The sequence below is a fragment of the Lontra canadensis genome, unplaced genomic scaffold (genome assembly GCF_010015895.1).
Source record: "Lontra canadensis isolate GAN:19392208 unplaced genomic scaffold, GSC_riverotter_1.0 scaffold142, whole genome shotgun sequence".
Taxonomy (NCBI): Eukaryota; Metazoa; Chordata; class Mammalia; order Carnivora; family Mustelidae; genus Lontra; species Lontra canadensis.
Window position 1 is genome coordinate 1,845,219 of NW_022631136.1, and position 27,534 is coordinate 1,872,752.

The 27,534-nt window shown below is 43.7% G+C and overlaps 2 protein-coding genes across 3 annotated transcripts; one reads left to right on the forward strand and one right to left on the reverse strand.

The window, feature by feature from the left end:
- The first annotated feature begins 25 nt into the window (after positions 1–25).
- Positions 26–6,222, forward strand: OAZ3 (ornithine decarboxylase antizyme 3). The gene is given in 7 exon segments (XM_032843679.1): positions 26–59; positions 3,161–3,313; positions 3,601–3,661; positions 3,663–3,737; positions 4,466–4,641; positions 5,157–5,242; positions 5,979–6,222. Coding segments are annotated over 6 exon segments (564 nt in total). The 5' UTR covers positions 26–59; positions 3,161–3,290; the 3' UTR covers positions 6,122–6,222.
- A 1,709-nt stretch (positions 6,223–7,931) lies between these two features.
- TDRKH (tudor and KH domain containing) lies at positions 7,932–23,975 on the reverse strand. Of its 2 annotated transcripts, XM_032843674.1 has the most exons (17): positions 23,853–23,975; positions 23,549–23,632; positions 23,250–23,330; positions 22,380–22,475; positions 15,091–15,239; positions 14,070–14,176; positions 13,268–13,457; positions 12,430–12,569; positions 12,005–12,329; positions 10,822–10,982; positions 10,463–10,635; positions 10,177–10,241; positions 9,764–9,915; positions 9,429–9,530; positions 9,067–9,163; positions 8,795–8,884; positions 7,932–8,631 (listed from the first exon to the last, which is right to left on the reverse strand). In XM_032843674.1, the coding sequence occupies exons 5-16, from the start codon at positions 15,212–15,214 to the stop codon at positions 8,832–8,834; spliced, it is 1,689 nt and encodes a 562-aa protein (XP_032699565.1). In that variant the 5' UTR covers positions 15,215–15,239; positions 22,380–22,475; positions 23,250–23,330; positions 23,549–23,632; positions 23,853–23,975; the 3' UTR covers positions 7,932–8,631; positions 8,795–8,831. The 2 variants fall into 2 exon arrangements, with proteins under 2 accessions (XP_032699565.1, XP_032699566.1); XM_032843675.1 differs by lacking the exons at positions 15,091–15,239; positions 22,380–22,475; positions 23,250–23,330; positions 23,549–23,632; positions 23,853–23,975 and adding an exon at positions 23,003–23,148.
- Positions 23,976–27,534: the final 3,559 nt, after the last annotated feature.

The following is a 27,534-nucleotide window of genomic DNA, read 5'->3' on the forward strand; positions in this document are numbered from 1 at the left end:
CCCTGTCCGAGGGTGGCCTCCTAGCAGCCTCCTGGCTGTCGGGAGCTGGGGGAGCTAAGGCAATGATCCGTGATTCGGCGTTTTCCTCACTCCCTCCTCCCTGTTTCTTCTCCGAGCAGGGACGCCCTGACAGATCATGGCATGAACCGGAGAAAGACACCGTCTCCCTCTTGACTTCACTTTATCTTTAAAATGGGGGCTTTGGTTTATTTCTTGTGGCTCTGAGGTCACTTGCGGCTGTGGCATTCTGTGATAACTGGATGCCAAGGGAAGAGGGTTGCTGCGCTCATTTTTCCTTACTTGAGATCTTCCTAAAATGGGGGAGAGATGGGATCCTCTGGAAGACTATGGCCAGCCAGGAGGAGGCCTACCCTTAATCTTTACAACTGTGGTACTCCAGCTAGTATTTAAAGAATTCTAAATTGCAAGGGAGATAAGCCACAGAAAAGGAAAGCATGGCAGTGGTGAGGGAGCAGAAGGCACAAAGGACAAAGCACAAGCTGACAACCCACAACCCCCACCCCCACCCCAGCTTGTGCTTTGTCCCCAGCTTGCCTTCTGCTCCCTTAGCAGCAGGGTCCAGACTGTTCTGTGGAGGATCTTCCTACCGGAGAGAAGACCACATACATGGAGTGAATAGGGTCTGTTTGGCATCGGAGATTGCGTAAAGGTGTTCTATGCATCCTGTTATTTGACCCTTAAACGTCCTCATTTCTCCTAATTACACTTGCCTCACTTAGCTTCTGGGACACCAGTTTTGTTTCTGTTGTCTTCCAACTTCACCAATTTTCTTCACAGTTTGCTTTGCTGATTTCTCCTTTTCTCCGAACTTTACTTGGAGTGCCCCTAGGACAGTCTTTGGATCTTGACTCTTTTCAATATACACCCCTGCTTTGATCTCATTCAATCTTTGTGATTTCCAAAGTTCTTTCTCTCTCCTAGACTTCTCCTAAACTCAGACTTGAATAGCCCACTGGTTATTTGTCTTCTCCTTATTTATCTAATGGACAATTCAAAGTTAACGTGCTTCAAATCAAACCCATCTCTACCCTGCCTCAAACTGCCTCACCTGCAGCCTCCCCCATCTCAGTTGATGGAAACTGTTCTTTCAGTTCTTGGACTCAACTTATTTTTCTCAGACTCCCAGAAATTCTGGGGGTTCTATCTTTAAACTGTTTCCAGAATCCAACCACTTCCCACCATCTCTAATGCTTCAGCCTGGAGTAAGACACAATCTTTCTTCTGGATCACTGCAGTAGTTTGTTGGCAAATCTGCCTTAGTGCTCTGCAATTTATTTACAACACAACAGTCAGGATCTTTAAAAAAAAAAAAAAATACATCAGATCATGTCCTCCCCGTACTCAAAACTTTGCAGTGACTTCCCCCTTTACTCAGAATAAAAGGAAAGGGCCATACAGTTGTCTACAGCGCCTCCCTAATTTGCCCCGTTAGCTGTTTGACTTCATCCCCTCCTTTCCTCACAGCTTACACCATGGCCTCCCAGTTTCTTGAAAACACTCAGGCACTTTCTCCTCAGGGCATTTGCCCTAGCTGTAGCTTAGGCATGGAATGCTCTCACCCCCAGATGTTGGCTTGGCTAACTCCCCCACCTTTAAGTCTTTGATAAAATGTTACCTTTTCATTGAGGCCCATGTGGATCACCCTACTTATTTCTCCAGGCTGCCTACCCCCTTCACACTCATAATTTTCCTTTATCCTCTTTTCTCCATAGCACTTATCATCTAACATACTAAATTTTATGTTTATAGTTTGTCTTCTCATTGTTTCAGATTTATTAGAGAGAGAGAGAGAGTGCAACAGGGAGAAAGGGAGAGGGAGACAGACTTCCTGCTGATTGGGGGAGCCCCACGAAATCAAGAGTCAGAGCACTTAACTGAGCCACCCATGCGCCCCTGTCTTCTCACTGTTAGAAGCTAAGTTCCATTAAGCAGGGATCTTTGTTTTGTTTACTGGTGTATCCCAAGTGCCTAGAATATTGCCTGGCTTTCAGTAGGCCCTCAATCAATATTTGTTGAATGGGTGAGTGAATGAATATGCAGAGGTTTCAAACTGGTGGCCCCAGAATCAAATTTTGCTCACAGTGTTGCCTTTTTTTTCATTAACAGTTATTCTTTTTTGAGGTATAGCCCCTAGTTAAAATGTGGAGGAATTTAACACAAAAATCTATCTTTCCATTTTATGTTGAAAAATCATACGGGGGCACCTGGGTGGCTCAGTTGTTAAGGGTCTGCTTTCAGTTCTGGTCATGGTCCCGGGGTCCTGGGATCCAGCCCTGCATTGAGCACCGCACTGGGCTCCCTGCTCGGCAGGGGACCTGCTTCTCCCTCTCCCATTCCTTCTTTTGTATTCCCTCTCTTACTGTCTCTCTCTGTCAAATAAAATATTTTACACACACACACACACACACACACATACACATACACAGAGTAAAAAAAAAAAAGAAAAATCATAGATCTGGGACCACTGAGTCTGCATTTCTACAACTGGGCAGAGCTGTGTTGAGCTTTCCACTTTGCTACAGCCCCACCCAGCAGCTAATTCCATTAGCTGTCCTGGCTCCTGGAGGCTGTTTGCAATTTCTACCCTACAACGCAATGAGATAATTCAACCATGTGTACTACCCCTGGATTATTAAAGGTAGGGATATAATAAAAACATTGAATTGATAGGAACTGGGAACCAACGTATTAGGTCAGACATTGCGTTAGGGCCTCCGAAGCCTTCAGTGCTAAAGACACCAACCAGTTAGTGGCTTAAGTGCGATGTGTATGTGTGTGTGTTACAGGAGAGTATGCACACGCATGCGTGCATATGCCAGAATAAGGAGCCAGGTTGCATGCACTGGACAGGTGCTCAGTGAGCCTGTTTACCAATCAGTACAGAAACTTAAGTATTCTAATAACTGGAACTGCTAAGAAGTACTTACTAGATGAATAGGAGCCATAGTTAAGGGGGTTGGTGGGGTGGGGTAGGGGATCAGCAGAGTGGAGTCCTGAAGTGACATAAGGGCTGACCCCTTGCCCATGTCATAGTACCCACCGGGTCACAATGACACCAGGTTGTGTGAACCTCTGCCACCCTCTCTGAACCTCACTTTGCCGCAGGGAGGCACTGAACTGAGAAACTGCCTTGTTACAGGTTGCAACCCTCTGCCTTCTCCCTTTCTTATATCAAGAGGGGAAAAACACGGAACTACCTCTACCCGATCTGGTCACCATACGCCTTTTACCTTTACTGTTACAAATACCGGATCACCCTCCGGGAGAAGATGCTGCCTTGTTGTTATAAAAGGTAATTGTTTTCATCTCTACTTGTAGTTGTTCATATAAACTGTCAGGAAAAATAAAAGAATTTGAAGGAAATTCCCAAGTGGTAAGTGATAATAGCAAAAGAGGGTGGAATGCTGGCGTGGAACTTTAAAATTTTTCCATCTGGCTAGCCTGGGAGAATGGAAACAGGCTGGGCAACAGAAGATACAGAAGGTAGTGCCAGAGCCCAGTCTTATGTACCTGGAAGTTAGGAGCCTCTCCCCTTCTCAGACACAGAGGGAACTAATTTGGGCCCCTTTTCCCAACCAGCATCACTTATAAGGAACGGGAGGACTTGACACTCCGGCCCCGTTCCTGCCTTCAGTGCTCCTGAGTCCCTAGCAGGCCTCCAGGTGGTCAGAAGCACCAAACAGGGTGATCACAACCAGCTTAAAGAATTATACTCGGTAAGTGGCCTCTGTGCTGGCGCCGTGCCAGGGAAGTCCCTAGCTTGCTGTGATACTTTGTGAAGAAGGAGCATTAGCTAGTTGGAAAAGAGTCTGTAGATCTTGGAGCTCATGTACAACAGCTAGTTGCTTTAGAAACAAGGATTCTGGCCCAGAGATATTAAGTCAAGATCATAGAGCTGGTGGTGAAAAGCAGAATGGGAAAAGAGGAGGTGGGAACAAAGAGCAGAACGTAGTAAGACTTCAGGGAAATAAAGTTGTTTAGATGCTAAGCAGGGTCTAGAAACCAGAAAGCCTCAACTTGCCCCTATACCCTACTGCAGTAACATGCCTGTGGGTGACCTCTGTATTTTAAATGAGAAATAGAATTCAGAGAAAACACCTATCATGGAAAAAAGTGATAAAGCATTACCAGTGAGACAGTAAACAAATGGAGTAAGACCTCTGATGTAAGTTTCCAAAGGGCTGGTGTGCCTCTCAGGTGAGGTCAGCAGGCAGTAAACCTGCAACTGCATCGACCCCTTTCTAGATTGTTTGATATCAAGGAAAACTCCATGGTAGAGAATTAGGTCCTAGGACTAAGGGATAGAGTAAGACTTTGGCTCCAATTCTCCCAGGCTCCCTGTTAGCACATAATTAGCTCTCTCAGACACAGCCAAATCGGCCTGCGATCTGATCTGAGGTCGAGATGAGAACAGAAAACTATTACTCTTTTATTCCTCTTCCAGGCTGGGAACCTGACGGTGCTGGCTACTGACCCCCTGCTCCATCAGGACCCAGTGCAGTTAGACTTCCATTTCCGCCTCACCCCCCAGACCTCTGCCCATTGGCACGGCCTTCTTTGTGACCATCGACTCTTTCTGGATATCCCATATCAGGCCTTGGATCAAGGCAACCGGGAAAGGTGACTGAACCCAGATGGGAAAGCAGGAAAGAGGAGTGAGAGGGGAAGGGGCAGAGGGTTTCCTTCTTTTATGTCATAATCAGGGAGTGGGGATGCTAACCGGTGAGGGTTGATTCAGAAGCTAGATACTCTCGCACCACTGAACTGGCAGGCAAACAAGCCTGTGAGCTGAGCCAGAATCTGGGATTCAAGGAATCACAGCCCACAGGAGGCTGCTGGGCTCAGATTCAGAAACATAGAAGTGAGGATCCATAAATAGTTGAGTGATAGGACGTGCCTTCCAGCTGTTTGTGTTTATAGAGCAGTTCCTTCTCCCCAGCCCCTTTGGATGTCAGTCCTATTGTGTGCAATCCCTGGCCTTCAGAGAAAAATCTATCAATGCAAGTTCATCAACTTTAACTTCCTGGCTTAGGTCAGGAAAAAGGGAGCTGTAAGGTTTCTTCTACTCCAAGTAGTAGGGGTCTGGATTTTTAGTTCACTAAACATTAACTGTAATTCTTCTCTCTGGCCCCTAGTTTGACTGCAACACTGGAGTATGTAGAGGAGAAGACCAATGTGGACTCCGTGTTTGTAAACTTCCAAAACAACCGGAATGACAAAGGTGGGTATTGGTTGTCCTTCCTGACCCATGGTGCTGAAGCAGCTGACAGCAACTTTCCCTTTGTAGGAGACCCTCTTCCCCTACTCTTTAGAAGAGAATGTGCCATAGGCATTTCAACGATTTAACCACCTCTCCCCCTACCCCCACACACAAGGAAATGAAGGCATCCAGCACGCTGTGCCTTCAAATTATACTGGGATTATGAGGAAGGCCCTGCAGGTAGATGTCAGAAGCCAGACTGAAGAAGCACTAATGAAATTAACACAGAACCATTCAAGGCTGGTAGGACGGAAAGAACCTCAAACATATTAAGCACCTACAGTGCGAAGGGGTTGAGCATAGGGCCAGGGGGATAGGAATATTTTTAACCAGATGCTTGGAGCACATGTTGCAGAAACCACTTCTTCCCTCGTACTGTTGGAAGATGGTCAAGAGCTTATTACCCTATCATTGCGTTGGGCTTCATAAACCTCAGCTCATTTAAATTGTGAGGAAGGTTCTATGATCCCCATCTTACAAATGAGAAAACTGAAGTTTAGAAAGGTTAACTTGTATGTTACAAAGCTAAGTAAATGTTAGAGCTACGTTTGGAGTCTAAATCAGCTAGTCCACAACACGTCACCCTAATGCCAACACTACATGGCTTTCCCCCAGCCACTCCCCGGTGAAAGAAGCCAAATCTGGGGGAATAGCTGTATGGAGCCTTGAAGTGTTTTCTGTTTTTCTCTTTTCACAGGTGCCCTGCTACGGGCCTTCAGCTACATGGGGTTTGAGTTGGTCAGGCCAGATCACCCTGCCCTCCCTCCCTGGGACAATGTCATCTTTATGGTGTATCCCCTTGAAAGGGACCTTGGCCACCTCTCCAGTGAACCTCCCTGAACATACTTATTCCTGCGGATAATGGGAACCTGATAAATGGGAACCAGGATGTGATTCAGGACACCTTCCATTTTAGGAATAAAGGGTAGTGCAATCCTCAAGTGTTAACTTTTCTGGGGATGGTGGGCTGCGGGGGGAAGGCAGGGTTGGTTATGCAATCCTCAAGTGTTCACTATTTCTTGGGGGAAAAGTGGGTTGGCTGAAGTGGAACAGGAGCCCTAAAGAGCTGAATTCACTACAGGATAAGCATTTAATGATGGAAAAATTAAGAGGGACCTGCACCAGAGAGGGAATGGAGAAACTAAGAATCTTAGTTTCCTTTGTCTTTTACTTTTAATTATCCTAACCATTTATTGAGCACTTGCTAAGAGAAAAAACCGGGCACTATGGAATTCAAAAAGACTTAAGCCTTGACGGGAGATTTTTATCCATATATTTCAGTAAAGTTAGAGAAATACTAATTCCTTCTCTTTGGTTGTGGAGGAAATCCAAGAAGGTACCTGGATCCCACAGCTGTGACTCAAGGGAAGGATTTCAACAGACAAATTCAAGAAGTAAGCATAGGAGAAGACATTCCACACAGCAAGAAAAGTACAGGGTTGTGTTGAAAGAATAAGGAACCCACCTGATTGGCAAGACTTAAAAGCCGCATTAAAGGGACAGACTTGAATTTACAGTAACAGACTGCAGCCAGGAATGACATACCATTCATTTTTCTGAGCACCGAGTTCTACAAATGATTTAGATCAGGGACTGCTCTACTTAAGGGTGATTGCCAAGGGACCAAGGAGCCTGGTGACTAGCTGGCCTCATGACCTGGTTGTGGAGCAGCACCAACCCCAGGGCCATCGCTGCTTCAGGGGTGGGTTCACTGCAGCCAATATCTGAAACTTTGCCAGGTCAATGGCTGTCCTTACTGATTCTTCTAAGACCCCACAAGCAACTCATCACAGTTGCTCCTTCACTGGAGCCTTTCTGCTAGATGGTACTGAGATTTTTCTGAGAAAATGTATTTTGAAAACTGTGGCTATGAGAAAACATGGTTGCCATGCTGTGTATGAGTAGGCCTAATTCCTAGATTTAAAACCCTGCATAAGGCATCCTTATGTACTAAAGTTCTGCAGTTCCCCTTACTGAACCTTAAAAAGCCCTCCCTGTTCATTGGCCATTAATCCACCACCCACATTGCTGCTTACAGTGTCTGCTTCCAAGCCCTTCATGGCTCCCACTGGCCGTACAATACTGCCTACAATTCAGGGAGACACAAGGACATGGCTCCCAAAGGTCTTACAGTAAGTTCACATGGTGGAGATCCACCAGAACCTAGGCCTCTTCTTCCAAATATCTAGTTTGGGTAGGGTCTTTTTTTTTTTTTTTTTTAAAGATTTTACTTGAGAGAGTACACGTGCATGTGAGTGGGGCAGAGGGAACAGTGTAGTGTGGCAGGGGGAGGGGCAGAGGGAGAGAATCTCAAGCAGAATCCCAGCTGAGCAAGAAGGCTGAGGCAGGGCTTGATCTCAAGACGCTGAGATCATGACCTGAGCTGAAATCAAGAGTCAGATGCTTTACCGACTGCACCACCCAGACACCCTTGTGGTTCTTATTTATATAATCTGAGCCTAAATTGCTCTGGTTCTTAGTAATTGGTTAATTCTGAAGTAACTTTAGGGAAAGGACAGGATCTGTGCATGGGAAGGGCCCTTGTTTCAAAAATGGGCCATCTCTGTGAGGCATGTGACAAATTCTCTACCAGGTTTAGGTTCGGAAGATACCCACAGGCCTGCTTCCACCTGATTCAACCAACATTTAGTTTTAGATAATTTTGTGAGAACTTTATTCAGCAAAGAATCCCCCAAATGATTCAAACAGCTATGTAAGTTCTCTTTCACTCTATGAATGTGTATATACACAAAGATACTACACTAGCACTTCAGAACATTTCCTGAGCTGCTGCTCTCCTTGTCTACTTGTATTTTAACCAAAGTTTACAGGGAAAAACCTATCTCCAATAACATATCAGCAGTTAAGGCTGGGAGGCAATGTTCTCTTCCCCTTTCCTGAGGCTTTTTTAATAATAATTCTGCTGATTTCTGAAACTGCCTGACTCAACTGCAGTCTTTGAGTTCACCACTCAAAAACCTTTAACTAAAGTCACCTGATGAGGTGAGTCAGAAGTCTGCAGAATCATCACTTCCAGTGACCAAACCCTGGCTGCTTCCCAGCCCCAAAAAGGACACAGCCTTGCAGAAGCATAGATCAATGCCTGGCAGAAAACAGTGAGCCAGATGTTGAGCAGCCTGGAAGCAAACTCTGGAAGAATACGGGGTCAGGCAGGTGAAGTGGGGACGTGTACTTGTCTCCCTCTACCACACGCTCTTTCTGGTAGTCCGACAGAAGGAGAGAAGGCATTCAGTCCGCAGCAAGCCAGATTGTGTATGTAACAGAGGAAGGACTGCACAGATCTCTTTATCATAGGCTCCTCTTTCCACGTACCAAATCCTGTGCCAAACCTGCCAAAGACACAAACACACAGAGACACAAAAAGCTTGAAAGGGCTCAACCTGAGAGTGAAGCTGCAGGAACTCAGCTGCAGAGCAGTGTTCAGACAGGCTAGCCCCTGTTGTCACCCTTGTTACTCTCTGGTGGCTTCAGACAGAGGAGAGCTGTACTCACGCGGCAAAACAGGCAGCTGAGGTGGCTGAAGCCAACTTCACAGTAAGTAGTCATCGTCCAGGTTATCGTCACCAGACATGGAGGCAGCTTCTGCGTAGCAGGAATGGAGAGGAAGTTAGGCACGGCCACTGAGACTCAGGGGAAAATGGGCTACTTGGTGCTCAGGATGCTTTTGGTTAAGAGCCCAGCTTTCACATCACCCCCGCTTTGGAGAGACCTACTGAAAAACAGTAACTTCGAAAGATGCTCTAGGGAGGAAATGCAGCCTGTACCTGATAAGCTGAGGCAGGACAGAGTATTTGCTATCTCTCCAGGGCTCTTCTTGGTCTCAGTGAGCATGCTGTCGAGAGACACATCTGTTTCTGTGGCCTGTAGGGATGAAGAGAGGAAAAAAATGTAGTGTTGGCTGGTGGGAAAGGAGAGGCCATCCCAGCTTTATGCCCACAGGATCTGATTAAGGCAGTTGGGTTTGGCTGCCAAGAGGGACACCGTGCTTGCTTTGAGTAACCTGTGGAGCTACTCCTTAGGAAAGCCCTCCATGGAATGCATGCAGGACTAGAAGCCCTCCCCTCTCTCTAGGCACCAGATCTGCCCCGAAGCAGCATCCTACACATAGCCACAATGGCTCACTCACCACATTGTGCAACGTGTCTGGGACAGCTCTGCTTTCTTCCATGTCTTCTGGAAGCTCAATTGCGTATCCTTTACGAACTAATTCTAACCCAATATCGAGTTTCTGAGAAGAAAAATGAAAAGGGAATGATGTTCTCTCTAGGGATAGGAATATCTGAGGAACTAGGACAGAAGAGTTAGATTAGGATTGATACTTCAAAGACATTCCTTTAGTGGGAAGTAAGCAGGATCTTATGAGGTAGGAGTAGTATCAGATAAGGGTTTCTAGGAAAGAAAGTGAATGAGACTATAAATATACTGAGGAGATAGTGAGCAACGAGTGGACCCCAGTCATACCTTCCCATTGCTAGTATCATATAAGTAAATCTTGGGCCAAGTTGAGATCCCAGTCTGGACATAGCTGGAGATCTTGGCCACCAGGGGCTTCCAGTCAGCACAGTGAGTTAGTCTGTCAAACTCATCCAAAGCTTCCTCTTCCCACTGTTCACCTGGTAAAAGATTGCAGGGAGAACCTATGAAGGGATCCCTGCTGATGGGGTGAGATTATGCCCTGGAGGGAAATTGGAACCACCCCTTTCTACTCCACAAGGCACCTATGTCTGCCTGCTTGCTGCTTTCTACTGCTGGGGAGGAAAGACATCTGAGTCCCCAGAACTCATAAAGCTTGGGAATGTGAGAATTTCTTCCATGTGCTGTACAAAAGTTTTTCTATGTGGAGGCAAGGTCAATAGGCCACATGACCAATTTACCTGAGGGGGCAATCCGTGCCAGACTACACTCTATTGCTTGAAATGGGAGGCTCAGGAAATCACTCCTAAAGTGAAAGAAACTGAAATTAGAATCCCAGTGCCAGAAGGGTCTCTTACAGTCCTTGTTTCTAGAGATCACCAATTAACCCAGCTGGAGAAGATAATCATCTGCTCTCTGTAAACAAGTTCTCTTCCCAATCCCCCTACATGAGTGCCAAGAGCACACCACCAGCTATGGCCAAGGCAGAGTTAACAACTGGGACTCCACCATGGCCTCCATACTGACCTGAGAGCCCGGAGGTCCTTCAGTGGGCAATCTCCGTTATCTCCAAAGTCAACAAAGTAAAGGTCCAGGTTCCCATTCTCCAAGGTGCCAAGGACTCGAGCTCGATACCAGGAACCATTTGTAGGTAAAGGTGCTGCTACAATGTCTCCCACGTGCACAGTCAAGTCTTCAGGCTGCACACGGGAGTGAGGATCAGAATGGGGAAGAGTTAGGATGGGCAGGCTAAAAAACAGTTAAGCGGAAAGTACCAAAAGGAAGAACAAGTAGCTGCTTCCCAGGAAAAGAGAACATACTACAATGAAAAAAGCCCCCCCCCTTTTTTTTAAAATCAAACCCAGCCCAGTCCCTATGGCACTCACTAGACTATTCTCATAGTGCTGGGTCATCTCACTGACAAGCTTATCCAGCTGCAAGCTGCGAGAGCCGATGATTTGGATCCAGAAGTGGTTGGGATGTTCAGAGGCAGAGACATAGACTTCCAGGAACTCATCGGCATGGAAACTGAAGTCAGGACTGGGGACTAAACACAGGGATAAACAAGTTAAGCTATAGAATCCTCACTTTCTAAACTGGTGACCATTTCAGAATCCCCTCTGTTTGAAATGGGGAGACTGTCTCAGAGGTGAAGGTACAAACACCAAATGGCTATGACCATTTAAAAAATGGCTGGAGGGAAAACTGGATGAATCACACAAGAACATCCTGAAGACACATCCTAAGTTGATTTGTGTACCTTTCTATGTAACTGAGTAATACATGGAGTTTACATTCCTAGTCATCTGCCATATATTCAAATCAGACACCAATTACAACGAAGGCAAATCCTCCATATGCTAGCTGCAGCAGGGACCAGTGGAAAGATGTGGGCTTATTCCAGATCTCATTCTATCACTGACTCATTATGTGACCCTGGACAAGTCTGAGAACCTCTTAGGGGCCCTGGTCTTCCCTGTCCCCATCCCACAACCTATGCACAGAAGAGAATGCTCACTGTCTTTTCATTCTTCTTAATGGTGATGATTTTTTTTCATTGGTGATGATTTTTAAAAACAGTAATGAGGTAGGCCAAAAACAAAACAAAAACAAAAGAAACCCCAAGGTTGAGTATTTTACTTATTTAATAAATCTGTGAAAGAATATCATGTAAATTCAATTATTTGATATATTCAATAGTACTAGTTTCCTGTGAACTAGCATATTTTAAGATTTTATTTTTAAGTAATCTTTATACCTAATATGGGGCTCAAACCTACAACCCTGAGATCAAGAGTCACATGCTCTACTGACTGAGCCAGTAAGGGGCCCTGTGAACTAGCATATTTCTATATCATTCTCCAACACTAACTGGTCTGTGTTCAGAAAATTATTATTTGTGTTTAGTACTAACCCCAAGTAAAATATTACCACATAAAGGTACATCTGTGAAGAGACTTCTAAATGCAATCCAAAAAACAAATTGTTTTTACTGCTTCCTATTTTGGGTTATCTAAGCCAGTATTTCTATATTCCATATGGCAAATGGGTTCCCACTTTGTTACATACTTTCAAACATGGACATCTCTGGACTGGTCTGGGCTCCAGATTTCTGAAAGCTGTCACCATTAGGTTTCTCCCAAGCACTTTCTGGCCCTACAACAGCCGCATCACCGCCTCCTTTTCGGGGAGGAGCTCCTGGTAGGGTTGCTGGCTCTGGCACTGTGCCAGTACCAGCATTTTTCCACAAAGCTGGCTCGCCAGCTCCACCAGACTCTGTCACTTCCTCTCTTCTCACACTGATTGGCTGCTTGCGTGGGACTCTGGTTTCTGCAGAATGAGCAATTCTCTTCCGAAGTTCTTCATCTTCTGAAACTTTCTCCAGTATCAAATGCTGTGGTAAGAGATGAGATCTCTGTGGCCAGATATTTTCACCCAGGACAGAATAAAGGGTTCTCATTCTTAGACACAATTCAAATCTATTAGCTACTTGCCTTAGCTGCTGCCACTTCCTTCTGTGTTCCTGAGATTTTTATAAGCCTTGATAGTAGCAATGTCCCCTCTGATTCTTTGTCACAGGTAATTTTGGCTCCAGAGGCCTTACAGATTGAACGAATAGTCTCCCCACCTCTCCCTGCATTGAAAAAATGTAAAAACCTGTCCTTTCCTCCTGGCCAAACTTAACTATTAGAGAAATCACTATTTTGTATATACTGGGAGAGAAGAGTCAGTTCTCATGTCCCAAGTGAACAGAATGTAAGATATTGAACAGAAAGCAGAAGCTACTGTAATCCTTACTGTGAGAAGGGGACTAGGCACAGTCTTCTCTTTCTGCTTAAACTCTTGATCAGTATAAGTTCATGTCATTTCCATTTTTTGACCATTCAGCATACTTTACACCTGCACTTCAGAAGATATCCCACACTGTGAAACACTGGGCCAATGATGGACATTTCTCTACCTCTAATAGTAGTGTAAGGAATGCTCTTGGGGAAGGCATAATAGATGCTCTCTACAAGAGCACTATCTTGAAAGATCTGGGATAACATGAGCAGGATTAGCTTTCTTTTAAATACCTATTATGAGGTAAACACATTTACCTGAACCCTCTGGAACCTACTTGTAAGGTTCAGATCATAAAACTTCTTGAGGTAATGGGTTTGCTTTACCACTGGTTCTATAAAAAAAGTAAAGCTCTGGTCTCAATATCCCTGTCTCCCCACGCCCCCAGCAAGGTGAAGGGAGATAGGCCAGGAAAAACCCTTGGGAAGGTGTGAAAGAAGGCAAAGGTGAAGAAAAAAGGGAACAACAGAGGAAGCTGTCCAGTGGTACCTATGATCCTGCCCACGGATCTCTGGGGAACTGAGAGCTGCTCAGACACGGGGGTATTCTCTGTCAGGATCTGATGGATGGCTGCTTTGGCCTTGCACACCTGAACAGGAAACCCACTGATAAGCAGCACCCGTTCATCGCCTACATCCTCTGTGTCCACATCAATCCGAGCACCTGTCTGTTTCCGCAGCTGCAGAGAAAAGGATATATGGCAGTATGATCTAGAATAGCTCCCATTCAGGTCAGCGAGGTACACTCTCAACCTAACCATGGAGGTAGACAGAACTGGAAGTAATCAGCTAAATTAGGATGCTATAAACAGTCCTCAATTACCTGTAGTTATGAAAGGAGATTAGTGACAAAGCGAACCTCAACTAGCAGTTGATTCAAAACAGTTTCTCTTAGTGTTTAGAACCCTTTTTCCCCCTAATTTTTTCTGGATCAGACAATCAAATATTTGGGTTTTTTTTTTTTTGACATTCCAAACGAATAATAGAAGAATTAAATAGCAACTCAACATTTACTAACAATTAACGAGAGCCCATTAATTCCATAGTAGAAAGGAATGGTTCAAGCTACACCAAGTTGAGAATCATGCAATCAAAAGTCCCCATTTCAAGCTGAGTCATTTATTCTCTAGGGAGAAGTATGCCTCTCTAGAAAGAAAAGAGCATAGTTAGCTAAAAGTTCCTGTATTTTTTTTCTTTTGAAGACATACATAGTATGGGATGGGGGCAGAGGAGGGAAGCAAGATTAAGCAGAATCAATCCCTGGGGAAGCCAACTGCCTGCGTGCCACTTACCTGTTTAATATTGGCTCCTTGCCGGCCAATGATGAGCTTCACGGCCTCCTGGGGAACTCGCATCTCTATCTCAATGTCGTCCTCCCCAACAAACGTCAACCGCTCTTCTGCACAGATCATGGCTCATCAGATCAGACTTAGATAGCATCCAAGGTACCCCAGCCCTCCCCTAAATCCAGGCATCAAAGAGAACTATCCAGGAGATAGACCCAGAATCTCAACCATAATGACAAGAAGTAGCATCTGAGTAGGCATGATAGGGTCCAGAAGACCAGAACATTATCTCTGGGATACTACTTCAGATTTGGATCTGCAAGGAAGGGGTGCTGGCTTTTGTGCAAACTGGATCTCCCAGGAGATTACTCCTGGAGAAGAATGAAGGTTGGGGCACTTGGGTAGCTCAGTCATTAAGTGTCTGCCTTTGACTCAGGTCATGATCCCGGGATCCTGGGATTGAGCCCCACATCAGGCTCCCTGCTCAGCAAGAAGCCTGCTTCTCCTGCTCCCACTCCCCGTGCTTGTTTTTCCTCTCTCACTCTGACTCGGTCAAATAAATAAAATATTAAAAAAAAATAATAATAAAGATTTAAAAGTTGCCCAAGGAGTTCACTGGGCTCAGAACTTCCATTCGTACCTAAATCCTTTCTCTAGGTCCAGCCTATGGATAAACTGGATCCCATGGTTAGCTTTCTAACAACTAAATACAAGAAGCATATAAAAAAGATAAAGAGTATAGATGCGTAAAAAAAAAAAAAAAATAGATGAAAAAGAACCCATTGTGGTGCTGCTGTTGAATGGAACAAATCAAGAGAATTATAAAATGAGTTTATCATTTCATAGACTAGCTGCACATTAAGGACATAGAAGAGAAGAAACAAAATAGTTTCAAAGACCCCTCACAGAAAGCCAATTACATCCCAACAGACATACCCAGTCCAGCAAGGAGAATTTTCATTTCAATTTAACAAGGCCAGAGCACGTTCTGAACATTGCCATATGCACAGCTGTGGGGCTCACGTACCTCTACTTTCCCTGTATCTGCGGTATAGGATATAGGCAACCGTTGCACTGGCTGGGATCCCGAGGCCCAGAGCTATTTTCTGAATAGTGGACAAACTTGTCCAAGAAGTTCGTTCAGTGGACATTTTCTGCTGTATTCAGACTTACATCCTGAAATAAGTAAATGAGGGAAAAGAAGCTTTCATCCTGTACCTTTATGACTGGCAGAGAGGCACGGAAACAGATTACAGTATTATTAAAAAGAATATGACTATCAACCTTTCCATATTAAGAGCCTAAGCAGTCTCAAAATCTCCCCCACCCCCCACCAAATCTATTTCATGTAAAAGGTCTCAGGGTATTTTTTCTAAGTTGCTAAGGGACATACCTAAAGAGGCAAACTTCATTCCCCATACCCTCCCAAGGAAAACCATACATTGGTCACAATTTTATAAGATGGAAGAACAAAAAAATTGTTAAATGAATAAAACAGTACAAAAATGTATTTTTAGATTTCACATCAGACTACTTAAAATTGCTTATCTGTGCCCTTCCATGCCTCTAGGCCTTTCCAGAAGCTGTTGTCTCTGCAAGAATGGCTTTCCAGGCCTAGTTTTATTTACTTATTTTAAAATATTTTATTTATTTATATGACAGAGAGAAAGAGCGAATGCATGAGCAGGGGGAAGGGCAGAGGGAGAAACAGATTCCCTGCTGAGTGGGGAGCCTGACAAGGGGCTCGACCCTGGGATTCCGGGATCAGGACCTGAGCCAAAGGCAGATGCTTAACCAACGGAGCCACCCAGGTGCCCCTTCAGCCCTAGTTTTAGGCTCTGCTCCTTCTACTTCCTTACCTCTATTCCTGATTTCTATTTATTCCTCGGCTAACACTGAAAGGTCTGCCCTGTTCCTTCACTAAAATTACAACTTCCCAGACAGTCAAACTAGCTGGCATGTATAAGCCCTATCTAATCTCACCTCTGCACCTTCTGTATTTGGGTTTCTCCTCCTCTTTCCCTGGAAGTGCCTTTGTAGTTTTGGGCCTATCTCTCTGTGGCCTCTATCCACTGCTACTGTTACTCCGCTGTCTTGGGGCAATTTCATCCACACCTGCACCTTCAACTACTACCTATATGTTAATGACTCTAACAACACTGCCCCTGACTGATTCAGAAGCTCATCAAATCTCATTTAGACCACTGACCTTGCTGCTCTTTGTCACTGTATCTTCATTTTGCTGCCAAGCTAATTTTTTTTCTAAGATTTTATTTATTTGTCAGAGAGAGAGAAAGAGCAAGTGAGCACAAGCAGGGAGAACAGCAGGCAGAGGGAGAAGTAGGCTCCCCGCTGAGTCAGGGAGCCTGATCCCAGGACCCCAGATTCATGACCTGAGCCAAAGGCAGACGACTGAGCCATCCGGGTGTCCCTGCCAAGCTAATTTTTAAGATTTTGTTTGAGAGCAAGAGAGGGAGCGAGCACAAGCAGGCAGAGGGCCAGAGGGAGAGGGTTAAAACAAACTTCCCTCTGAGCAGGGAGCCAGATGCCTGGCCTTGGGATCCTGAGCTGAGCTAAAGGCAGACACCTTTTTTTTTTAATTAACATATAATGTATTATTTGTTTCACAGGTACAGGTCTGTGAATCATCATTGTTAACACAATTCACAGCACTCACCATAGCACATACCCTCCCCAGTGTCCATCCCCCAGCCACCCCATCCCTTCCACTGCCCTCCCCCACCCCCAAGCAACCTTCAGTTTGTTTCTGGAGATTAAGAATCTCATGTGGTTTGTCTCCCTCTCTGGTTTCATCTTGTTTCATTTTTTCCTCTCCCCCTATGATCCTCTGTCTTGTTTCTCAAATTCCTTACATCAGTGAGATCATATGATAATTGTCTTTCTTTGATCCGAAGGCAGACACTTAAACGACTGAGCCACACAGGCGCCCCTCTGCCAAGCTAACCTTAACATCATCACTGTATTTCCTTATTCCATAACCTTTCACACCCTCCCAGACAACTCACATTGTCTCTTCTCAAGTCTCTAGCACCTCCTCCATCCTCACTCTCAACTGTTGTCTTACCTCCTATGCAACTGAGAAAGCACAGCATTCAGAGAAGATATTAACTGAGCTCTACCACAGTTAACACCTACCTCTATCTATGCCCAAATACCTACCTCCTGTGGCCATGGATGAACTGTCTCTTCTGGCACTGAAGGCTCTCATAAAAGTATTGCTCTCCTTCCTTCTCATGCATTCTTAATGTTTTCCTCTCTCCTGGATCTTCCTCTTTCCATCAGCAAACACGCCATGGTTTCTTGTTTCTTAAATTGTTTCTTGATTCCACTTACTCCTCCAGATACTTCTCATTTCTTTCCTCCCTTTTACAGGAAAACTCACAAGTGCCAATACTTCAGTGCTCAATTTCTCTTCTTCAATCTACTCCCACTGTTCTTGCCAAGGTCACCAGTGACTTCACATGGCTAAGTCCAATGGTCAATTCTGTCTTCACTCTACCTGCCCTCGGCCACATATCTGGCACAACTGGGGACTCCCCCTGCTCTGAGACCCTTTCTTCACTTGGCTTCCACAGCAGCACTCTTCTGGTTTTCCTTCCCCCTTTCTGGCTGACCCATCAGTCCGTTTCCTTCTCTGGCACTGGTAACTTCTTAAAACCACACTGCCCCCAGGCCTCTGTCCTTTGCCCTCTTGTGGGTTCTACCTCACTTCCTTAGTGATCTCACAGAGTTTGATTCATAGCTTGGCTTTAAATCCCATCTGTATGCTAATAGCTCCCAAATTCATCCATCCATTGAGGGTCATTCTCCTGAACATCAGGTTTGTATACCCAACTACCTAGGAGACCTCTCTGTTGGAGATCTAATAGGCCCCTCAAACTTAACAGGTACCACACTGAGCTCCTGATCTCACCCCCTGCCTGTAGTCTTAGCTGACTCAGTAAATGGCAAGTCCATTTTTTTAGTTCCTCAGGTAAAAATCTTACTCATCCTCTCCCTCAAATAGCACCTTTAGTCTGTCAGCAAATCCTATTCATTCTACCTTCAAATTATCCAGAATTTGACCACTTTTTATCTTTCCATTTCTAAGATGACCATTTGCCCTAAACCATCATTATCTCTTGTCTAGATCATTGCAATCAATTATATTCCAGCATTTGCCATTGTCTATTCAGTTTATTCTCAACAGCTGAAGTTAAAAACATTACTCAGCCACTCCAAACCTCCCAGTGGTTTTCAATCTCACTATGATTATAAGCCCAAATCATTATATTAACCCATGAGGTCTTCATTTTGATTTTAACCTCAATGGAATGCAAACTCCACAGGGCAGGAATTTTTGTTTTGTTCCTCAGTGCACACAGTAGCCAGTCAATAAACATTTGCTGAATAAATAAACTTCTTGAGCAACTCTGTTGCCTATGTGAAAAATCATTAATGGCATAAAAGGGTCTTTATAATCTGCTTGCCTACTGCTTTCACAGCCTTATACTTGAAGCCCACTGCTATCAGGGGAACAGGACATGCTCTCCTGTGTCCCTTCTGTCTTCCTGGTCATACTCCTTAGCCCAGCTGGTCTCCCTTGCAAAATCCTACTCCTTCCTCACATCTCAGTTCTATTGCTACACTTCTGCTGAGGCCAGTGTGATTTCCCCTGGCTGACTTAAGGTGAGTTTCTCCTTAGCTCCTGCTGCCCTATGAATGAGACTTCCATGATAGTACCTGCTCACACTGTATGCAACTGTGTATCTGTTATGCCTGTGTCCTGGAGAGTGGCTTCAAGCAGGCTAGGTCAACCACATCTATTCAACACTTCTAGGTGCTAGGTGTTATTGTGACATTAAGGATGAAAAGATAAATGTACTGAGTAGCTACTCTGCTACCAGGCACTTTACCTCCATTATTTTGGTTGATCTTCATGTAATCCTGTAAGGTAAGAAATGTTAACACCAATTTTATAGAGGAATATACCTTCTTAGAGAGGTTACCTCTTACCCAGAGTCTGGGTTATTATTTGGATATTAGAAACCTTACAAAGTGACTTTAGGAGCCCCTCCCTCCTTTCTTTTACATAAACTGAGCAGAACAGTACTTGGTGTCTTTATTTAGGAAATTCAAAATTAACACTAGTGGAAAACACTGTAGCTGGTAAAAAAAAAAAAAAACAAACAGTCTACTTTCAGATAGTACAATCTAGTAGAATAAAACAGTATGGCTTTTAACAAAATTTGCTTTAAAATGAATGAGGAAATATAATTTACGCTATGATTTGCCTCCAGGTACAAAAATTTACCCAGATGATTTGATATCCAAGAAAAACATTTTTTTTAACCTTTAAAAAAAACTGGTTCTAGGAAGGCTAAAAACATACTCATTAATATAGGACCTATTCAGGAATAAAACTTTGATTCTAAATGCTTTTCCTGAGGCGGAAAGAAAGAAAAAATAGTGCTTTCCCTAAAAGCCTTTCAGGAAGGGTGATGAAGGAAAGGAGGAGACCTAGCACAGATAACTCATTCCAGGGACACTTGGCAGGCTTAGTTGGCTAAGTGTCTGCCTTCAGCTCAGGTCATGATCTCAGAGAGGTACTGGGATTGAGCCCTGAGTCTCCCTCTCCTTCTGCTCCTTCCCGACCCCCGTCCCCCACGCTCTCCAATAAATAAAATCTTAGTAAAAAAAAAACAAAACAAAACAAAAAAAAAACCACACAACTAATTCTAAGAAGCAGATAAAAATCATGGTAAGACTGCAGGTGGATTTCTTACTATATTCAGACAGAAGACTAAATTTTGCATCTGGCCTCTAGAGCTTTACTGACCAGCAGAAATGAATAAAGTTCTTTAGAGAACCACCAGAAGTTTGCCTATATTTTTAAAACTTGTGTTTTTAGATGATAATTTTAAACAAATTTCATTCACTGTCTTGCCCACTCAGGCCCAAAAGAGAAAAACCTTTTATTACCTGGGTGAGGGACGCTTTTCAAGTTTCTTGTTACTTCAGACAATTTGTTATTTAGTAAGAAGATCCAATATATACAGTATATCACTTTTGGAGATTTAGTATAAACATGGAGAAATGTGGCTGCTTTTTTTTCTTTTTTAGTAGGGAGGAAGAAAAGGCTTGAGTTTAATGTGCATTTGAGTTATGAGGTTCCTTTCCTAACTGGATAAAAAAAAAATCAGTTTCTCTTTTTTCTAGGCTGTAAATAAAATATTTCACTGATCTCTGTGAAAGTTTGGGTGGTATCATGTTTGCATATACCAAAGGAAAGGAAATAAGCTCTGTCCCATAAAGACTTTTGCTTAAAGTCTTGAATTTTTGAACCTCAAACCACTTTTTTCTTATTTTTTATTCTGGGTATTCAGAAGAGAGTTCACTTCTTTTATCTAGTGGTTACTTCATGTATTTTTTTATATGGTCTCTAAAGTCCAAAGCTCATCTTCACTATTATAGTGCCTCATTTAAATACTGCTCTTTGTTATGGGCTGAATATGCTGGGGACACAAGGAGGAATAAGAATTCTCACCCTGAAATACAATCTAGGAGGAAAGATAAAACACCAAAACAACTAGCTACAGACAATGCAAAGACATTATAAATTCTTGGTTAAAGCAACAACTGGGGACACCTGGGTGGCTCAGTTGGTTAGGTGTCTGCCTTCCACTCAGGTCTTGATCCCAGGGTCCTGGGATTTAGCCCCACACTGGGGCTCCCTGCTCAGTGGAGGCAGGGGGCTGCTTTTCCCTCTCTGCTGTTCCCTCTGCTTGTGCGCTTGCTTTCTCTGTCAAATAAATAAAATTAAAAAAAAACCCAAAAAACAAAAAAAGCAACAGCTGGGGGGAGCTAGAACTTAAAAGATTTATTTTTTTAGATGGCAGAGTTGAAAACTCTTTAAAATAAAAATAATTTTTCTGCACCCAAACCAATAAATATTTAGTATCCATTATGTGATTGGCCCTAGAGGATACAGCAGTCCAGACAGACTTAGTAGCTGCCTTCATGGGGCTTCCTAACTGGCAAGGAAGGTCTTATCTCGACAGGCAAGAGTCTGTAGGTGTTAAAGGTTTTGGGAAACAAATCTAGGTCTGTGAACAAGAGTGGTAACTGAATCCATGCTATAATGCTGTCTGCATTTTAACACCACATTTCTGGCCACAATTCATGCCTAAGAAACCATAGAATTTTAGAATTGGGAGGACCAAAGAAATGATCTGATTCCACTAATAATGTTCCAACTGGGGAAACTGAAGCACAGGGAAATATAGGGATTTCCCTAAGGTTACACAGCTAATTAGTAATTTCCATACAATGCGGTATGCAGTGTGGTTTGAAGACCAGTCACAAAGGTACCTCTTTAAGGAGAAAAAAAACTAAGAGAATTTTCACCCCAGTTCAGAAACTGTAAGGATCAAGGCAAAAAAATATCGGATATTCCTCCTGCTCTGCTGCCAATGCCCGCTACCCCCAATCCCAACTTCTCATGCTCGGTTGGGTTTCATCACTATGGGCTTCCATAGTACTCCAAATATCCCTTCATAACACATAGCATTGCTTGTAATTCTTTACTAATGGCTGGGTCTGTACTGAGAAGAATGGAAGGTAGCAAGTGTCGGGTAGGAAGACAAATTCAGAGGATAGTTCAGGTGCCAATGACGGAGATGGAGAGGAGAGTTTTAGTAGGTAGAATACACACAAGATCTAACAATTGATTCATGGAAAGGTTCAAGGGTGAGCCAAAGAGCTAGCTATCAGGTTTCTCATTTGAACATGCAGTAGATGGGTGTCTGAGACACAATATTAATGATTTGGTGGTGGACGAAATGTGGTGGAAAGGTGAATGTCCACGACGAGGATAAACTTATTATTTATTCAAATATTCTATTTGAATTGAAAGCTAAATTTCACTTAACTCCTTTTCACATATTACAAATGAAGTTTGTGGAGCTACCTTGGGTCTCAAAGAATGCATATCTACTTGATTAATCAAGTATGATTTTACTATAATATGCATATCATTTCATATGGTTTCTTTTAAAATAAGTGGGAAATATAGCAACAGGGATATAACTGTATAGTACTGAATGCCAACTTGTATTTAATTTTATTACTTCAAATTGAATGTGAAAAGGAGGTTGGCATTTAAGACCATCATTCTAGGGGAAACTGAGTAAAGAGACACGTGGATCATTTCAAGGTGAGAGAAGCAGATAATGGTTTTCAGTAAAAACCAATTTTTGAAATTTCTTGATATTTATACGAAACAGTTGCTATTTGATATGCATAAATAAGGCTTACTTTTATGTTATTTCAAAAACATCGTTAGGAGTCAAATCATCGTAAGCTCCATGAGGCAAGAAACCTCTCACTCCCTTATCTCCAAATAACCAGAACCTACAAAGTAGCTAAAACACAGTGACAGGCCTGTTGAATTGAAGCAGCTTGTTCAATTTTCTCATCCTTGCTACATTTATTTTTAACCAATGAGTGAAGAAAGTCAACCCGTTCAGAGTGAGAATAGAATAAAAACGTCGCTTTGACGGGGAATCTTCAGACAAAACCTCAAGGAGGGAAACTGGGAAAAAAAAAAACCCTTCAATTTACTATTCAGACGACTGACTGTAGTCATCCTATTAGAATAATTAAAGAAAAAGCTGGAGAAAATAAAAGGCAAACTGATGGCGGTTCTCAATCTCAAAAAAGATCTCTCGAGGAGTCCAAAGAAGCTTGGGGCAAACACTCCGGACCCGGGTCCGTTGTGGGACCAGAGCACGTCCTCCGGATTCGGTTGGTAGCCCGCCGTTCCGCTGCCCCATACGCTCCGGACGCCTCCCTTCTCTCAGCCCCATAGTCCCGCCTGCTTGTTGCCCCCGGCCCGGCCTCTCGCACCCCCTGTTTCCGCGTCCGGTCCCAGCCTTTACCGCTCCTCCAGTCAGCCGTCGCGCGCTCCGCCTCGCACCTCACCCCAGCTGCCGTCACCTCCTCCCTCTCGCACAGCAACTCGAGCCCCGCCTGCCTCGCTTCAGCCGCCTCTTCCCCGCCCCCGCAACCCGCCTGCACCAATCAACGCCCGGCTCGCAGTCCGACCAATCGCCTGTCTAGCCACAACCAATCCTTCCGCGGGCTGCCCCTGAGCGACGGGGCTGCTGCGTGCTGATACCCAATTACCCGGATGGAATTCAAAGCCGGCCACCACGTCACCCAATAGGAGCCAGGGAAATCAGACGTTGTTAATTGAGACTGCACCTGCTGAGAATTAAACAGCCAATTAGAGGCTTCGCGGAGTCCTGCCCGCCCACCTCTAGTCCAATTACCGAGGAAGCTTCAACGTTCCCTAATCTGGGGGAAAAATCAGCGCTCCTGAGTCTGGGACCAAGCTGCGAGGGCGTGGAATCACTCATGCTTGTCACCGTTCGCAAAAAATTAGTGCCTTTGTACAAAGCTAGTGTCACCGACACCCCAGTTACCGTGGGGAGAGCAGCCTCCTGACCGGCGATGGCGATGCTCCGCCACTTTTCCTCTGTGATCTTTTGCCTTGATTAGTCCTAATACTGTGGCAGGACTCAGGAGGCATGGAAAACAAATTTTTTTTTTTTTTTTAAACGTAAAACAGGCTCGGTAGAGATGGAGAGGTTGAGGGGAAAAAGATGCTCGGAGTGAACAGACGATGAAGACGGCCACGGCAGCTGGGGAGATGGAGAGGGATCCGAGTTGGAGCGCCCCGTGGTAAGGGAGCTACGGGTAGTGCGGGCGTCAGGGGCTCGCCCTTACCTAGGGATCGAGGGGAGCGTGTTGGCGACCGGAGCAAAGGCACAGCTGGGGGCCCCGTTCTGTGCAGCGCGGCAAAGGGGGTGGGCTTTCCCAGGCGGCGGTTTCCTTGGGGAGAGGGCATTCCAGGCGCCGTTCCGGACCGTGGACCGTTAAGGACAGTTGGGCCCTGCTACCGCCGTCGGGAGGGCTGGGAGCCTCGCGAGCCGGACCCCGCACTCCCCCGGGCTCACCCGGGGGGACGCGGGGCTGGGCGCTCCTGTAACGTGGAGGTCTTTGGCACTATCTTCTGTCGCTCTGGCTCACGATGAGCACTCCGTGCGTGTTGAAGGAACGCCAGATGGTATCTTTGGTCAACTAGAGCGATGCCTCTGGGCCTCCGGTTTTTGCTTTGTATTAATTTTTAAGATGTACATTTTGAGTAAGTAATACATACAAATTCTACAAAATTCATAGACTTTAAAGGTTCTTACGGTGAATAAGGTCTCTCTTCCCTCAGGAGGCAACCAGTTTTACTACATTCTTGTAATTTTTTTTTCACAAGATACTCTCTCTCTTTTTTTTTTTTTTTAAGATTGTATTTATTTATTTGACAGAGAGAGATCACAAGTAGGCAGAGAGGCAGGCGGGGGGGCGGGGGCGGGGGGGGGAAGCAGGCTCCCAAGCAGGGAGCCCAATGCGGGGCTCTATCCCAGGACCCTGGGACCATGACCTGTGAGTGGAAGGCAGAGGCTTGAACCCCCTGAGCCACCTAGGCGCCCCCACAAGAAATTCTATAGTAAACATGTACATATATTCATATATATATATATTTTTCTCAGTCGATAATTTATTATCTGTACTGTTCTTGCCATTATATAGCCTAGATAGCTTACCAGCACAGCATATGTACGTGCTTCATAGTAAGTTTCACAGTAAGACTGAGGGATGTATTAAGATATACTTAACCAGTCCTTTCACATTATATTGATACCCAAGTAGGTTTCATCTGGCTGATATTTATCTGTATAATAAATCCTCAGGACAGCAGAATACTAGGTCAAAGAAGTGTGTGCATTGTTTTTCATTTGGATAGATATAATTTTGCAAATTCCCAAAGACCTTTCTCATTTTCATTCCATCAGCAATGAAATTTGAAAAAAATTTGGTAAAGAAAGTATGTATTGCCAAATTGCCTTCCACTGAAGCTTTAAATTCTCTCTCCCATCAATAGTGTATGAAAAGGACCCGTTTGGTAACATACTTATGCTTTCTAATTTTTGACAGTCTCATAGTGTAAATGGTTTCTTATTGTAATCTTAATTTCCATTTCTTATTTTCTTTAAAGATTTATTTTAGAGAGAATGTGAGAGAGAGCAAAGGGGGGAGGGACGGAGGGAGAGAGAGAAAATCTCAAGCAGACACCTCCCTGAGAGTAGAGCCCCAGTGGGGCTCCATTGGGACCCTGAGATCATGACTTAAGCTGAAATCAAGAGTAGGACACTCAACTGACTGAGCTACCCTAGAGCCCCTAATTTTCATTTCTTTTAAGTCAGGTTGAGCATCTTTTAGTACATTTAAGTGGCAGTTGTATTTTTTTTTCTAAATTGTTCATATGCTTTTTTCATATTTATATTGGTCTTATTTGCTCTTTGTTCATATATAAGTTAAAAATAGTTTTCCCTTTTCTCAGTTTGTCCTATGTCTTTTTACTTTGCTTATGGTGGTATTTTTGCTAGGCAAATATTTTTATGTATTTGAATTTATCACTATTTTTAAATAACTTCTGAGTTTCCTATAATATTTAGAAAAGCCTTCTACCAAGATTATTAAGAAATTCTCCAGTGTTTTTAAAAAATACTTTAATCGTGTCTTTTTTTGTATGTAAATATTCTCCTGGAATTTATTTTGGTGTAAAAGTGTGAGATAGATAACCAACTTAGTTTTGTTTTATTCGTCTCTACTTACTGAATGAACCCGTATTTCCTCCTTTTTTTTTTGAATTCTACCTTTATAAGACCCAAATTGCCATACATATTCAAGTCTGTTTCTGGATTTTTTGTGTTCTGTTGATCTCTTTTCAATTCTAGTACCATACTGGTTTTTTTTTTTTTTTAAAGAGTTTATTTATTTATTTGACAGACAGAGATCACAAGTAGATGGAGAGGCAGGCAGAGAGAGAGAGAGAGAGGGAAGCAGGCTCCCTGCTGAGCAGAGAGCCCGATGCGGGACTCGATCCCAGGACCCTGAGATCATGACCTGAGCCGAAGGCAGCGGCTTAACCCACTGAGCCACCCAGGCGCCCACCATACTGGTTTTTTAAAATTAATGTACATTATGCATTTTCTCATCAAAATTTTAAAAATTGATGTATAATATACATATAGAAAAGTGCACAGATGAAAAGAACACATTTTTTTTTTTAAGATTTTTATTTATGGCAGAGAGAGATAGCGAGAGGGAACACCAGCATGGGGGAGCTGGAGAAGGAGGAGCCCGATATGGGGCTCGATCCCAGGACGCTGGGATCATGACCTGAGCCGAAGGCAGACTCTTGAAAGCTGAGCCACCCAGGCACCCTGAAAAGAATACATCTTGATGAATTTTCAAAAATGTAACACATTTGTGTAACCAACACCAGATCAAGAAACAGAACATTACCACTCAAAGCCACCCTTGTGTTCCTTCTCAGTCACTACTCCCCTCAAGAGTAAAAGGCTCTTTTGATTTCTAATAGCACAAACTAGTTTTGCCTCTTTTTGTTTTTTTGTGTGAAGAGAATCAAACAGTATGTACTTATTTGTGTCTAGATTTTTTTGTTTGGCATTATTTTTGTGAGATTCAGCTATATTGTTGTGTATAGTTTTAGTCCATTCATTCTCATTACTGTGTAGTATATTGTGAGAATATACCCCAAGATACTTTGTGATTGTACTGTTAGTTTTATTTTGATTGGAACCACATATTGTTAGTTTACCCAAGGGAGAATTGTATTTGTCATACAGAATCTTCCTACATACCCATCTAAGCCATTGGTGTTCTGTCAGCAGCATTTCAAAGTATTTGTCATACAGACTTTACATATTTCTTGTTAAGATTATTCCTCAGTATTTGACTGCCTTGATTGCAGTAGCCACGTTTACTTTTTAAAAGGTAAACCAGTAGTTCAGACCTAAGCAAGAATAACCATTGTTGCTATAAAAAGTACAGGCCTGCTTTATGGACCCATTATCTTCTAGTTCGTAGGCAAAAAGGATATGAAGTGGAAGTCCAAAAACGAGGATTACAAATTAACCACAGGAGGAATTTCTTAATCAGAACAGCAGAAAACCAGGTGTAATCCGTTTTCACAGAAATTTTTTGAAGGAGTGTTGACTTCTAATTAACTTTTAATTGGCTGAACAGAGAGGTTGGCAGTAGAAGGGACAGGTTTAGGTGAGAGGATTCCAAACTCTCAAATCCTTTTTGGGATTTGTCATCTCACGCACCCCTCCAAGAGCCCGAGTCAGGATTGAAAGATTGGGTTATGAGGCTGGGATTGAATGAATTGCAATTTCTGTGTCCTTATCTTCAGTTTTGAAGAGTCTGTCCTCTTCCCTTCAAGGGTATTCCCTTGAAGGGTGCAGGAGTAGGTGATACCAATTAACGTAAGGTCTGGGTTTTCCAGAGCATTCAGTGAGCAGGTGTTTCCATTCAATAAGCTAAG